General features: G+C 46.3%; 2 protein-coding genes across 2 annotated transcripts; one reads left to right on the top strand and one right to left on the bottom strand.

Annotated features, from left to right (window-relative positions):
• Positions 1-3,361: 3,361 nt before the first annotated feature.
• LOC123074562 (zinc-finger homeodomain protein 5-like) lies at positions 3,362-4,504 on the top strand. Its single transcript, XM_044497365.1, has one exon. It carries the CDS (start codon positions 3,502-3,504, stop codon positions 4,210-4,212), a length of 711 nt encoding a protein of 236 aa, XP_044353300.1. The 5' UTR covers positions 3,362-3,501; the 3' UTR covers positions 4,213-4,504.
• Positions 4,505-9,045: 4,541 nt separating this feature from the next.
• Positions 9,046-14,638, bottom strand: LOC123078634 (protein RAE1). Its single transcript, XM_044501213.1, has 11 exons — positions 14,408-14,638; positions 14,223-14,309; positions 14,040-14,108; positions 13,714-13,907; positions 13,292-13,433; positions 12,465-12,545; positions 11,585-11,713; positions 11,283-11,360; positions 10,545-10,616; positions 9,970-10,050; positions 9,046-9,584 (listed from the first exon to the last, which is right to left on the bottom strand). The coding sequence occupies exons 1-11, from the start codon at positions 14,468-14,470 to the stop codon at positions 9,543-9,545; spliced, it is 1,038 nt and encodes a 345-aa protein (XP_044357148.1). The 5' UTR covers positions 14,471-14,638; the 3' UTR covers positions 9,046-9,542.
• Positions 14,639-15,393: the final 755 nt, after the last annotated feature.

The following is a 15,393-nucleotide window of genomic DNA, read 5'->3' as shown; positions in this document are numbered from 1 at the left end:
CGGTTAATTCGTCAAGCACAAAACCTACAACAACTAGGCTCACCTATGTGCACCAACAACTTATGCTAAGCAAGATAAACTACTAGGTGATAGCAAGATATATGACAAGAAGCAATATGGCTATCACAAAGTAAAGTGCATAAGTAAAGAGCTCGGATAAGAGATAACCGAGGCACGCGGAGACGACGATGTATCCCGAAGTTCACACCCTTGCGGATGCTAATCTCCGTTTGGAGCGGTGTGGAGGCACAATGCTCCCCGAGAAGCCACTAGGGCCACCGTAATCTCCTCACGCCCTCGCACAATGCAAGATGCCGTGATTCCACTAAGGGACCCTTGAGGGCGGTCACCGAACCCGTACAAATGGCAACCCTTGGGGGTGGTCACCGAACCCGTACACTTTGGCAACACTTGGGGGCGGTCACCGAACCCGTACACTTTGGCAACCCTTGGGGGCGGTCACCGGTACCCGTCAAATTGCTCGGGGCGATCTCCACAACCTAATTGAAGACCCCGACGCTTGTCCGGAGCTTTACACCACAATGATTGAGCTCCGAACACCACCAATCGTCTAGGGCGCCCAAGCACCCAAGAGGAACAAGCTCAAGGGCACCAAGCACCCAAGAGTAATAAGCTTCTCAACTTGTAACTTCCACGTATCAGTATCATCGTGGAGAACTCAAACCGATGCACCAAATGCAATGGCAAGGGCACACGGAGTGCCCAAGTCCTTCTCTCTCAAATCCCACCGAAGCAACTAATGCTAGGGAGGAAAAAGAGAGGAAGAACAAGAAGGAGAACACCAAGAACTCCAAGATCTAGATCCAAGGGGTTCCCCTCACATAGAGGAGAAAGTGATTGGTGAAAATGTGGATCTAGATCTCCTCTCTCTTTTCCCTCAAAAACTAGCAAGAATCCATGGAGGGATTGAGAGTTAGCAAGCTCGAAGAAGGTCAACAATGGGGGAAGAACACGAGCTCAAAGGATAAGGTTCATTGGGGAAGAAGACCCCCTTATATAGTGGGGGGAACAATCCAACCGTTACCCCCACTTCAGCCCCGCAGAGAGCGGTACTACCGCTTGGCCAGCGGTACTACCGCTTGCCCCTATAAGCGGTACTACCGCTCCACCTCGCGGTACTGCCGCTGGGCCCAGAGCGGTACTACCGCATACGAGCGGTACAACGGCCCCCACTGCCGTGGCCAGTACCGTAAAACCCGACACGAAAAAAGATCCCTCGAATCGAGGCGGTACTAGCACTAGACCGCAGCGGTACTACGGGTGGGGGCTACCACTCTGGAGCGGTACTACCGCTCTAGAGCGGTACTACCGCTTGTAGCACTCAAGCGGTACTACCGCTCCGGCCCGCGGTACTACCGCTAGGAAACCAAAACTGCCAAAACTTCTGCATATGAGCTCCGAATTGAGCAAACTCAAGCTTGTTGGTTATACTAAGAAGAGGCAGGGGAGGTATGCCAACAAATAGAGGAGTGAAACCTCCAACCGAGAAGAACCGGCATAACCTCCAACATCGAAAACATCATAGAAGATGCGAGTGAACTCCGTTTTCGATGAACTCGAGCTTGTCATCAAGATGACCATAAGCTCCAAAACTCACAATGAGAAGAACCAAACAAGAACCAATAAAGATGATGCAAGGATGCAATGGTTTGAGCTCTCTATGAACGATACGATCAAGCTACTCATCGAGAGCCCCCCTTGATAGTACGGCAATCGATCCTATAACCCGGTCTCCCACCTACCATCATGAGACCGGTAAAATAGAAAACCTATCAAGAGCAAACCTTTGCCTAGCACATGGTCCACTTGAGCTAGATGATGACGATCTTGACTCCCTCAAGTTGGACCACCTTTCTTGGTTGCGTTGGCTCGATGAAGACTAGTTGATTGCTCCCCCATGCTCCACTATGGGTGAGCCACTCTTCCGCACATCTTCACAAGTCCATTGTCACCACAATGGACGGCAAGCTTCAAGCATTTGATCTCTTCATGATGCTTCACTTGAACTTGCACATCGCAACATCTTCACAAGTCCATTGTCACCACAATGGACGGCAAGCTTCAAGCATTTGATCTCTTCATGATGCTTCACTTGAACTTGCACACCGCAACCTAACCCCACAAAGAACTCTCACGAAGATCATGGGTTAGTACACAAAGCGTAATTGACAATGCTTACCACACCATGGGATCGCTTGATCCCTCTCGGTACATCTTCTACGCTTTGTGAGTTGATCAAGTTGATTCACTCTTGACTTAGTCTTGATCAACCATGAATCTTTTCAACTCTCTTCATTTGGATGATGTCTTGAAGATATACATGAATGATCACACAATCTTCTTCTCCAAGACATGCTTGCAATAAGCTCAACTCTCACATGACCAATCTTTGGATAATTCCTTAATAACACCTTGGTCACCACATAAACTCCTTGAAACCAACACATGAACTTCAAAGAAATGCCTATGGACAAATCCTTCAAATATAACTCAAGGCAACCATTAGTCCATAGAGATTGTCATCAATTACCAAAACCAAACATGGGGGCGCCGCATGTTCTTTCAAAGAGGAGGGATGTGGAAGTGAGCTAAATCTCACCTTTTTCCTTTGCTTTTTTTGCCTTTTTGCTAGGCAATCTGAAACAAGCCCCCTTGATTTGCCTACAGAAGAAACCCTAATGGAGCCGCCATTGGAGGGTTGTGAAGGTTTTGTGGATCTGGAAGTGGCGAGGGGAAGGGGTGTGCCGTCCTTTTTGGCTTGGGAGAGAAGAAGGTGGGGCTGGGGGTTAGGTGAGGAGAAAAGGAGACGCCCAGGGGTGGGGGAGGGACCGGGGGAAGGGGAGGACCAGGTGAGTTTGCCCGCTCGATGGTTGGACGCGGGAATCAGGAGGGGGACCAGGGCTTTCCTATCGGGGAACATAAAGTTACTATATTTGGATGGCTGCCACGAAACGCTAGGGAGCAGCCAATACATGGACAATAATATGTTGAACTTTCTTAAGGCATTGGTTGAATTTTTGTAAAGATATGGTGAACATTTTTTTAAATATACGACGAACATTGTTTTAAACACATGATGATCATTTTTTAAAAACATCGGTTTCTATAGATAAGTAAAATAGAAAGTATTTTCCTAAATATTTTTTAAATTTTCAAAATATATATAAACTGATGAAGTCGAAAGGTCAGATAAAAATGGTAAGAAAAAGAGGGCCAACGAGTCGACGAGACCGTACCGAATATATAACGCCAACGAAAGGAAAATCAGCAGTGTAATGCAGAGGCAGACTCTTTCTCCGGCTGGCCGACGCGCCCGACCCAACCTAGCGTGACGGTTCCCAGAAATATCCCAGACATGACCCCAACCGCGAGCACAACGTTGACGCACTATTCCCCACCAAAAACGTACAATCGTCAGCCTTGGCGTGCTGCAGTTTGACAAGCACAAGCACGCGCGCGCGCTCTATTTCTTTACGCGCAATGGAATTCCGGGGAGAGGAGGACGGGGACGGCAGCGACGTGGGCGACGGTGCCCCGCCCGCGGCACCTCACCGCAGCGCCACCGCAAACGGGCCGGCAGACAACATGCAAGCGGAGGCGAGGCGGCAGTACCACGAGTGCCTCCGTAACCACGCGGCGGCCGCGGGCGGGCACGTCCTGGACGGATGCTGCGAGTTCATGCCGGCCTCCCCCGAGGACCCACTCGCATGCGCGGCCTGCGGCTGCCACCGCAGCTTCCACCGCCGCGACCCCTCGCCGGGGCGCGCCCACTTGCCGCTGCTGGCTGCCAGCGCGCGCGCACCATTGCTGCTCCCGCCGGCGGCCAGCAAGCACCCGCACCAGCGTTTGCCGTTCCCCTACGGCCTTGCGGCCAGCGGCGGCACCGGCACGACGACCGAGTCCTCCAGCGAGGAGCGGCGTGGGCCGTCGCCGGCACCGCGGAAGCGCTCCAGGACGACGTTCACGCGGGAGCAGAAGGAGCAGATGCTGGCGTTCGCGGAGCGCGTCGGGTGGAGGCTGCAGCGGCAGGACGAGGCGATGGTGGGGCATTTCTGCGCGCAGGCCGGGGTCCGGAGGCAGGCGCTCAAGGTCTGGATGCACAACAACAAGCAGAGTAGCAGCGGTAGGAGGCAGCAGCAGCAGGAGGAGGAGAAGCAGCTTCAGGAGCATAGCCAAGAGCAGCAGCAGTAGCCATGGCAGGAGACAGGTTCCATAGTAGGAGGCAACGCTCCTCGCGCCCTTGTAAAGTTTTTAACTGTTGGAAAGTTCTTCTGTTCTTTTTCACTCTCTTCTAATTGGGCTGATCACTGTTGCTTCTCTGTCATATCAATGCATGATCATTCCTGGTAGGAGCATTGGTTGGATTGGGATATTTCTTTTGGTTATTTGTCTGTGTGCATTTTTAAACTATATAGAGAAAATCACTTTCTACACAATGTACAGTACGCTGTATTTTATTTTATTTTATTTTGGAGTTGGTGTACTACGCTGTATTATAAGCCTTATTACTTCATCAGCACGCTCATTCTGATAATCGCAACCGAAGTGAAAGCAGTTTCTATTGGATGGTTAATTTTGCGTTTACCGAATCAGAATGGCTTGCCGAGGCATGGCCATGGCCAGACAGCAACTGGATTATACCAGGCTTAATACAAGTGGACGGCTAGATTTCCACGCGGGACAGGTAATCGCATTGCTTGTTGTGTCCGCATCTGTTATCTTTGAGTTGGATTACAAGGATTTTGTTTGAAGGAATTGTGAGGACCATGGTGCGAGGGAGGAAAGGTTGACAAGGATGCCATGGGTTGGATACCCCTCAAGATAACAGGCAAGCAAAAAGGAAAGAAACTTCAACATCTTGAAATCTTGCACTATTCGCAGCTTATAAATTCTTGAGAAGAGTTCCACTCGAATCTTCATGAGGTGAAAAGGACAAATAACCACTAGTTTTATAAATATGGATTGAGCTATACGACCATATAAGTGAAGATTTGGACATTAAATCATAACTGGTTTAAAATGTAACGGCCCTAACAGAGTGGCGGCCATTAATATGAGCACAAAATTCATTCCGGACAGAAAGTGCTATCAGAAATTCGCAGTCGGCCATAAGAACAAGGTACTCCCTCCATACAAATATATGTGGCATAAAGCGTTTTTGGAGATTGCCTTTTTTTTATCATTGATAAAAAAACAGAGGCAAAAAGACTTGCCCCATTCATTAATTATAAGGAGAAGGTGTTACAGACTCCAAGGTTGCGACCAGAACCCTAGTCGTCGCCCCATCTACTCCACCTCTCCCATCGCCAGAGCGTGTCGTCGGGCAAAGCCCGCGCGGCGGCGGAGGAGGAGAGGTCCTAATCGGGGGCGGCTGTCCGTGGAGGAGTTGGAGGGTTGTTGCGCGATGGCGAAGAAGATGTGTGCTCGGGTGATGGTCTTTGTTGGGTTGTGCTCGACGGCGGTGTTGGTGATGTAGCACAACGACCTTCTATGGCGGCCCAGATGGCCTAGGTCACCGAAGAAAAGTGAGCCGGTGCATGGTCCTGAATGATGATGAGCTCAATATCAGGCGCGGACAAGTCGTGCAACAACATAGGTGATTTTTTTCAACTTTTCATTAGGGAGTCTTCGAGTTTGGTTTGGGGCGGTGATGAGTCCAATTTCTTACCACGTTCTATCTAGTGTTTTGTGTGGTAGACATAAATTTTGTCGGAATTTTATCGCGTTCGCACATTTCTTTTTGTCTGCTTTGGCATGGATCCCAACAATAAGGAGTTTTGAGGCATTAGGAGGAATGTACAAGAACATGAGTAAAAATTACGTCAATTTATGTGATAAGTACCTACCAGATGAAGCCACGAGCAAATAGGACGAAAACCAGCCGCACAGGGGGGTCCAGAGGAGAAGATGGCACCTGGTACAGGCGTGAACGCTCGTAGCAGCGCTCGTACCAGGGGATCTTACCACATGGAGATCCGTCACAATCGCCCCTTGTGTCTTCGTATCGGAGTATGATATACATAAAGGCCAGAGAATCCATCAGATCGCACAACCCTAGCCTCTGGAAGGAATTCATAGGAGGAATTGACAAGAAGGGCTTCGTCACGCCATCACCATTTGCTATCATGTGTGCATGATTCCCTTATAGAAAATGTGTGCAATACTCATACACTACGCACAAGTACGTTTGATTAGGTAGAACTTTGTGTAGGATATCACACACAGTTTTATTTTATCGGTCATGCGCGATAGACAACTGATCGCCCACGTTCAGTTCGGCACACACGAGTTTATTTTCCTACTGCGTGCGATGTATCATCGCACATAGTCCTTCCCCATCATGTGCAATGGGGGTAGGGGGACGCCAATAGCGTGTACTACTGATATGGTCAACAAGATTTGAGTTATGTGCCACAAATATTGTACCATGATTTTTTTTATAAACATGAATCTACTGATACATTTTTTGTTATATATAACTAATATTTTATTGACCAACTTAATAATCAAAGGTTCAAATATACATGCGACTTTTATAAACCAACACTAGAATTGTCGTGGTATCAGTTCCCTATCTCCCATTCAATTATCAGGTCCCAATGAAGAGATATACAAGAGTTTGCCTCCAAGGCAGAAACCCATTCCGCCCAATTTATCCGGATGGGACTGTCCAAACCGTTTTTAGCATCCATTGGGCTCCCTCATTTTGGGCTCGGACAGTCTGAAATCTCCCAGCCCGGCCCCAAATCGAGGGGAGGAGGGCGAATCCAATGAGCATCAAACACTAAGAGTGATGCAGCGGCGCGAAAGAGAAAGCTCCTCCTGCTCGCTGCGTAGTCGTGCGATGTGGGTTCGCCATATATGTAGCGGTGTCATTGCACGCTTTGTAAATGGTGATGGGCAATGATTTGTTCAGTTTCTTTTGTTTGAAATTGTTGAATCCAGGTTATGAAAAGCTTGAATTGCTTGTCATGCTCAGTTTATCTTTTAACCGTTTGGAAGTGATATATGTATTGTTGAATTGCTTTTGATTGTTGCAAATTGATGAAATTCAACTTTGCAAAAAAAAAAAGGAGAAAGAGGAGCCGATAGGTAGGGGACTGTTGGTACTACTGTTAGAGCATCTACAGCCGGGGGTCTCAAACCCGTCTCAAACGCCCGGACGGCACTAACCGGTCACAAAAAACCGACCCAGCTGGGTACCCCAAATTGTCCTCAAATGTCCGAGTTGTCCGACGCCCCTCATATCCAGCTCAGATGATATGGGGCGTCCTAGGTGTGCCTAGGCGCGTCCGCCACGCCAGCGTGGCCCACTCTGACTCCACAAATATCCCCTCCGATGAACCCTAGACCGCGGGTCCGCCTAGTCCACTCTCTCCGTCCTCTCCTCTTCCCAATCCGTCCCCTCTTCCCTTCCGGTCCATGGCGGTTGACCACAACGGCTCCGGCTCTGGCGACGACAAGAGCAACATCGATACGGTCGCTCTCCGCATCGCTTTGCGCCGCTCCCGTCTAGATCAGGGCGGCAGCAGCGGAGGTAGCTCACAGAGCAACGCGTCGTCCTCCTTCCCCCACCGTCGCAGTGTAGGGAACGTTGTCGGGCCCTCCCGTCCGGCTTGTAGCACCGGTGGGAGCGCCGCCCGATCCGCCCCACTCCAGGTACGCCGTCCCCCGCCACCATATACATGGTACCTCCGAATGGCGTCCACGGGGATCGTTGGGTGCTTTTGCCCTCGACGGCGCCGGGCCGATCGAGGACGCCCGAGTCGGAGGCGCAGGCCGCACGGCGCGAGCGGCAACACGCGAGGGAGGCCATGGCGTCGGGCGCCGCGTCGGCGAGGCGCCAGGCACTCTCGCGCGCACCATTCGATCTCGAGGACGCGCTCATTGCGTTCGTCCTCCGACACTCCCTGACAACGGCAGAGTTGGATGCGCGGAGGCTCCGGAGGAAGAACGCCAAAGCGCTCCAACTCGCTATCAAGCTGTCTGAACGTAATGCGTCGGCGAAGGCAGAGGCGAGGAGGCACGCCCAGCAGCAGGAGCGCTTGCTCCGGAGGCTTGCCGGGGAGCACATGGAGCTATCAGACGACTCCGGCGACGGATCAAGCTCCGACGACGACGACCCTTCGATGGTTGAATCCTACACCGACGGTCAAAGCAGCACCGCCGACCGCAAGGGGAAGAGGGCGGCAAGGAAATGGTGTTTTCCTCTGCCCTTCCTGTTTAATTAAGTTTTTTTATATCATACATTTAGGTTACTGTCAGATTGAAACTGCATCTTTTGATTGTCCGATGATCGTTGTGCTAGAATTATGCCCGATTTAACTAGATTTGGTGCCGGTTCGTTGATCCATGTATGTTTATTTTCATGCGTACATGTGTCGCATGGATATGAGAGGTCAGATTTGAGGTACATGGATGCGGACGCAACAAAATGAGGAGTATCGGGTCAGTGCCTGTGAACGCGCCCATAGGCATTTGAGGGGCTGGATTTGGTGTCTTCGGTTGCAGATCCTTAGATGACCAGGGCCAATTGACCACCAGCACGTCTATGGATAAATGGAGGCGTTTGTTTGTATTTTCTCCTAATAACCTCATTTGCCTCCTCATTCGCCGAAAATACAGTAATGCACCGCAAAAATACACGGATAAACATGGTTTCAGATGCACCCAGATAGAACATGGTTTCAGATGCACCTACATAGAACATGGTTTCAGATGCACATACATAAATAATTAAATAATAATAAAGTGGGTGCAACTAGGTTTCAATCGACAGATTTAACAAGTCTCAATCAAGTGACATAACATGCGAAAGGAAAAAGAAAAACTAAAAAGAATTTTTTGCACGAATCTCAATTCAAGATCTCACGAATATAATATCGACTAAGACTTCGTTAAGTCTCGTCGATTAAAACTTGGCAAGACTAATAAAAAATAGGGAAAAAACTGAAATGACGCCCATGATATTCTTGGTGTTTTTTATAGCTTTGATTTTGACTCTTTCTCAGAATAACACGCATGTTATTTCTTGATCAAACTTCACAAAGGAGTAGAAGTCACAAGAATGGTCTATCAATTTGGTAACCAAAAATTACAGATTTTTTTTCTAGTATTGTTGATTATAATGTTCTAACAGGTGCGCGTGGAACCAGGTTCCAAAATTTCCTTCTTTTTTTTTGAGAAATGGTTCCAAAAATTCCTGTCCTCCCATTCGCCCCTTAACTCCGATGTCCGCAAATCAACAGATTTAAAGCCCAGTAGCCCTTCAACTCTTTGTTCCTAATAACTCCGACGTCCAACTTGCAGAAAAACAGCTGAACTACAGCAACAAATACGAACTGCCATTTACATGGGGAGAAATGCAACTGCTTTTTATAGAAGATATGCTTGCAGTCTCAGAGATGAAGAAATGCCCTAGAGAGTCAAGATCTAAAACACTCGTGCAGGTAATTAGCATCAGGCGATGGCGAACTCATCAGGATCCGAGCACAGATCTGCAGCTTGTCATTTCCAGGTCTCTACTTTTTTCCAGTACGGGGCTTTCCTTTGACATCAGATTCCTATATGACAAAGAAGAGAGTAATGAGCGATTGTCAGAGAAGACTAAACAAAAGATACCTGGCATCATAAAAGGATACTGTGACGATGTTATGTTATCTTTCAAAGGGGGGTGCCTATTTCTAAGGTGAATTGCGTACAGGTCCAGAATGAGGCACAAATATATCTAAGAACTAATCCGAAGATCAAGAAATTTACTTATTAACAAATCAGGCCAAGAAACATGAATGAACTAATTGTAGGTAACGGCTAGTCATCAGAAAAAAAGTGTCCCCTTTGTTACAAAGAAAATGCAGATATATAATGTAAAAGTTTATTGTGTCTTTGAAAGGAATTTTGAAATCGATCGAAGACTTAAATATGCTATACATCATAAGAAGCACAAACCTGCACGCTATGCAGAAAGATATTTGTCTTTGCAGTAGAAGGATTATGCTTCTCGGCACCCTTGCTCCAATCATAGCATACCTAACCAATTTAGGCAACATTAGCAATTTAAACACCACAGAGTACATGCCTCAGCAAAGGAGAACAGAATACAGTAAATGACAGTCAGAATACAGACTTAATAACTTGAACAGAGTAGGCAATTTTGTACCTGCCACACCAATGACCACTGCTTTTTGAAATTGAAAGTGTCATACTTCCAGTTAATCAAAGCCTTTACGGTTTTACCATTTACAAATTTGTTACAATTAGGATAGAAAACATACAAACCAGTATCATCACATGTAATAAACTCTGACCCTGCAATTTAACCAGCCTATCTTATCCATTAGCATCATGTACATTCAGTGACATTGGGTATTCCTCCCACTCTCACTCTTGGCTACTACTGTTTGAATGTTATCTGTTGAGCTCTATGACAATACAGAGCAAATAAATCTAGCAAAATTGTCAAAAGCAGGAAATGCATATTTAACGACTTATTCTGGTGCAGATAGCAACAAGAGATGGCCTACCGCATAAGCAAAGATTGAGCCATCCTGATTGAATGTGCTGCATGTGATGGGTGATGGGCACTTACTAAAAGCCTGTAAAGGAAGAATAATTAACACATCAAAGATAAATCTTTAAACAGCACAAATGAAAAGTTTTATACAGAAGTCCTGAACAATTTGGTAAATTGAATTCCTGTAAATCATCCAAGTCTCTCTGTTTGCAAGGAAACACCACTGTATGAGTCTTTTTAATGATAAGCATTGTTTTTAAGGCGTCCCTTCTTGGGCGCTTAGGCGGCAAGGCACCAGGGCAGCGCCTTGCAATTATGCCCGCTTTAGGCGCTTAGGCGTCAGGGCGGTAGGTGCTCACCTTAGGTCGCCTTACCACCTTAAAAACACTGATAGAAGACATAACTTATGGTAAACTTGTCACAAGCAGTGCCGGGGTTACGCAAGGACACTGAAGGTTTCATGCGGATCATGCATCCTCAACTCAAGAAGTTTGGACTCTTACTGCGTAAGCAAATGTGATTAATAAACAAATTCTTTGGAAAACAAGGAAATGACGATTTCTCTTTGGACTCTTACAAAGAAATATAACAACATTTTCCAGCTGTTGCAGTATAAATTGTCCTAATTCTGTTTAGCATAACTAATCTAGTTGCAAATACATATTAGAAATCACAGCATTAATTACTCTGCACCAATAGACAATGGGAGAATCACTTAAATAATTAGAGGAGAGGGGGGGGGGGTTACCTTCAATCTTTGTTTACTGTCCTTGTCCCAAAAGTTGAAACCTCCATCAGAGCCTGCAGTAGCAAATGTATGGTGCACCTGAAAGGAATGCAAAGCACAGCAATTTGAATTGCTTAGTTGAAGATAGTTCCTGATAATTGCTGATCATAGGACAATCAGCAAGTATTGAGATATTTGAATTCGAATGAATGTTCGTAGTCAGTGAAAGCAATTTTCTTCTCCAAATTTTTAAAAGATATCATCTTACAATCTCAGGAAATAGACAACAAAACAATTCAAATGTTATAAAGAATTTATCTTACAGGATGAAAGTTCAGCGAGTTAACAGAGAATATATCAGTGCCCTCGCGATGACATTTGAATGTGAAATTCTTGCTTTGATTAGAATCATCCACATGATGAACACCAACGCGTCCCTCTATTGATCCGACCTTCAGAACAAGCCATAGGTTAATCAAATGCTCGTGAAAAATAAAAACAATAGACCGTTTATCTGCTACCTCCAGTACAATGGCTTCAAAACAGTATTGCCAAACTATAACACAAAACATAGGCAGTTGACAAAACGGTGAAAATTTACAAGAACTGGGAACAATTTTTACAGTGGACTTAGAATAACAAATTCCATGGACTTAAAACATTGGGTGGAGTGACTTTGCCAGGAAAGGTGGAACATAAAATGAGAAATAAGCATTCAGTCACAAAAAATGAGAAATGAACATTAATTTCTCATAACAAGGTCATTTTCTTCAACAATTCTAAAGTGCGGAATTTCTGCAGATATAAAATTTTGAACAGAGAAATTGAGTGATGATGCATCCAGGACAATTGAATGGTGACACAATTACATAGCATTCAACAATTCATGATATTTCTATATTCTAATAAATGCTAGCGAAATACTTATAGCATTTACTTGTTTTTCTGAATGCTCACCAAATACAGTTTTAAATCTGGACTCTACATCTTAGTGGGTTTTATCATGTATTAGGTTGGAGGACACAAATGGCCAAACTTGTGCAGAAGACCTAGTTAGGATTTGTTTATTTTTCTCAGGATAGAAGGTATGTTTACTAGTTAGCCACATAAGTCATTAAAGAGACGATGATAAGAGCTAATTTCACTGGAAGAACCCAGCAAACTGGGCCACACATTTGGATGAAACACAAGAAGTGGCACTACCAAGAATCCTTGTTGATCTGGGAAGGCAGCGATACACCTTGTCTGGAATTTCAAAGGTGACACAATCCTCTTGAATTCAGCCTGTTAAAAGTATGAGATTGTCAAATACGCAAGCAAGACTTAGAGCATCTAAAAAACATATGTACACTATTATTGCAGTAGCAAACATGTGGAAATTCAGTAGGACAGGACAACCCACAGCAAATCATTGCTTATTTACTCTTGCTACAGGTTTGAGGAAAGAAATTGCCACCTTGACAATTTTTCACCTTCAAACACTTTACTCCGACTAAATGTTCATCAGGCCAGGAATAAGCCAACACCGCAATGGTTGAGAAATTTTAAAATCTAAACCACATTAGGGGAATTATCGCAGTTTGAATTTTAACCTTTAAACAACTAAGAGAGGCAAACTATTTGTTTTCCAAACCTTTAAAATTTTAACAACTAAGAGAGGCAAGCTATTTGCTAACACCATTTAGCATACCACTGAAAACACTTCACACAATGAAAAATGTCAATTTCACAATGATATCTGCCCTCTAGGGCAATCGCTATAATGGATAACTGCCCACCAGGGTAAGACTTCGTTGTAATAGCACTGAAAAAACAGTGAAAATAGCATTGGGGGAAAAACAGTGGAAGTAGCGTTAGGGAAAGCCACAAACTACGTACTTGGACACTAAACAATGGTAGCTAGCAATTGAGTTGAGAAACAGAATATGTGTAAATGCTGTACAAGAATGATGGATTAAAAATAAAGTGTGTACAACTCCACTGCATCAATGTTAATAGCGAGATATACAACGTAAAGAGAAATAATTTACCTGTGGATTCTGAAGATTGAAGATAACTACGTTGCGATCAGCAGTACCGACCGCCATTAGAGGATAACTAAGTGAGAGTGCATAGCAGCGCTCCGGAAGTTGCTGAACATGAGCTGGGTTAGGTTGTCGAATGTCCCAGTACCTTGATAGACATAAGATTGGACGGAACAAAATGATCAGCAATCGTGTTAACAAAGTCAATTTTGTAGGTCCATGTTTGTACGTATATCAGCATGGTGCTTGAAGATAATGTAGCATGGTCCTTTACAAAGTATATCTAACTGGACACTGCATCAGTATTCAGGAATCCACTGTTATGATGCAACATATCATGTGAAATTGGACAGAAAACACCAAATATTTGAGTCGCAGCTAATTCTAAAGGAATCAATGTAACTTGAGGTTTGTGCACATTTGATCACCTCAAAGTCTTATCCCAAGACCCACTGACAAGAAGGCTCATCTGTGGTATCCAGGCAAGTTCTTTGACCGGCGCCTCGTGCCCTGAGAAGGCCGTGGCCTGCCCGCCAGACAGCAGCGGCCACATCTTTACCACTTTGTCACACCCTCCCAAAAAAACAGTAGTCCCGTCATCCTTCCAGGCAGAGCACAAGACCTATACCAAACAACCTAGCTTAGTGGTCACAAATAATTTAGTCATGGACAGAGCGACCTAACAGTCCACAGAGGCTAAAATTGAAGATCCATGTTGAGCTAATATAAGGAAATGATAAGAAGGGCACAGTACTGGCTGATCGTGCGAAATAGACGCCTTCGCCTGGCATTGGCCGCCAGGCTGAACCTCCCAGCACCGAACCTGCGTCCAAAACCAAACAGCCCAATCGCATCTCACTATTTCAGTCACCGATTCACCAAAACATAAAACGATTATCCGCACACATTAGGCCTCGGACGGCCGCGGTGAGCTCACCTGGTTGTCCCAGGAGGTGGCAATCAGGTGATTCGCCTTGGGGCTGAAGCTGAGGCTGGAAACCGAGTCCCCGGGCGCCGGATTCACCTGCACGAAACGAAGGCAGTCCCCGGTCGAATCGACCCACACATTAGGTTTTAGCCATTTAGAACCAAGGGCAACTAGTATTGGCCAAGCGCACGCACCTCGAGGGATTTGTTAGGGTTGGGGTTGGCGGCGCCGGCGCCGGCGGCGTTAAAGCTCGCCATTGGGGTTCCGAAGGTGTTGGGCGAATTTGGGGGAGGGAGGGGAGGGAAGGGGCGGGGCGGGGCGGGGTTTGCGGTTTGTGGGGAGGGTTTTGCTTTTATCGCAGGGCAAAATCGCTTCGGATGGACGCCCAAAATCCCAGACCAGCAGGTGGTCGCGTCGGGTCGACGCTTTGGAGAGAAGAGTTTGGGCTTGGGATTGGGCTTGAGACTAGCTCGAACCGACCGATCCAAATGGACACGCAATGTGTTTTTTCCTTAAAAAAACGCAATGTTTTTTTTTGTCCCTTTAGGTTGTCAGTTTGGCCGGCATTCACCCCTTGTCCACGTCAATCTGGCAGTGCATCAGCGGCCCACCCATTTATTCCGTCTCGGTAGTTTATTTTCAACAAATATATTTTCATCATCACATAGCATGCACCACAGTTATATGTCATGCCGGCAAACATTGCACCAAAAGAATCGCCACAACTATAGTTCATGCATTACAGTCATAGTTCATGAAAAAATAAGCAACTTGTTAGAAGGGAGAGAGAGGGATTGTTGCGGAATATGATGGATGTATTATTGAGCCTCGAGGGCGAGTATATATTGAGTACAAGACTTGGAGGGCAAGACGCCTCTCCTGGAGATAAGGTAGGAGACGGATTACAAATCCTAGACTACCAAATACAAGTATCCCAAATATATCTCTAACATCCCCCGCAGTCGTAGCGGTAGCGTTGCGAACAACAGGAGCGTCGCGGACGGTCAGACTGGAGAGAATAGCAGCCGACGGACTGACATCCCCCCGCAGTCCTAGCGGGAGCATCGTGGACGGTGTCGCGTCGCGGACGCGTTGACTGTAGAGGAAGCCGACGAGTTGCTCAAGCGGATGATAGCCCTTTGTGCCAATGTCGATGTAGCCAAGAGCGTAGGGTGGTGTA

This window comes from Triticum aestivum, chromosome 3D (genome assembly GCF_018294505.1).
Source record: "Triticum aestivum cultivar Chinese Spring chromosome 3D, IWGSC CS RefSeq v2.1, whole genome shotgun sequence".
NCBI classification, from domain to species: Eukaryota; Viridiplantae; Streptophyta; class Magnoliopsida; order Poales; family Poaceae; genus Triticum; species Triticum aestivum.
The sequence above is the reverse complement of the archived record's forward strand: the minus strand, read 5'-3'. Positions and strand labels throughout refer to the sequence as shown.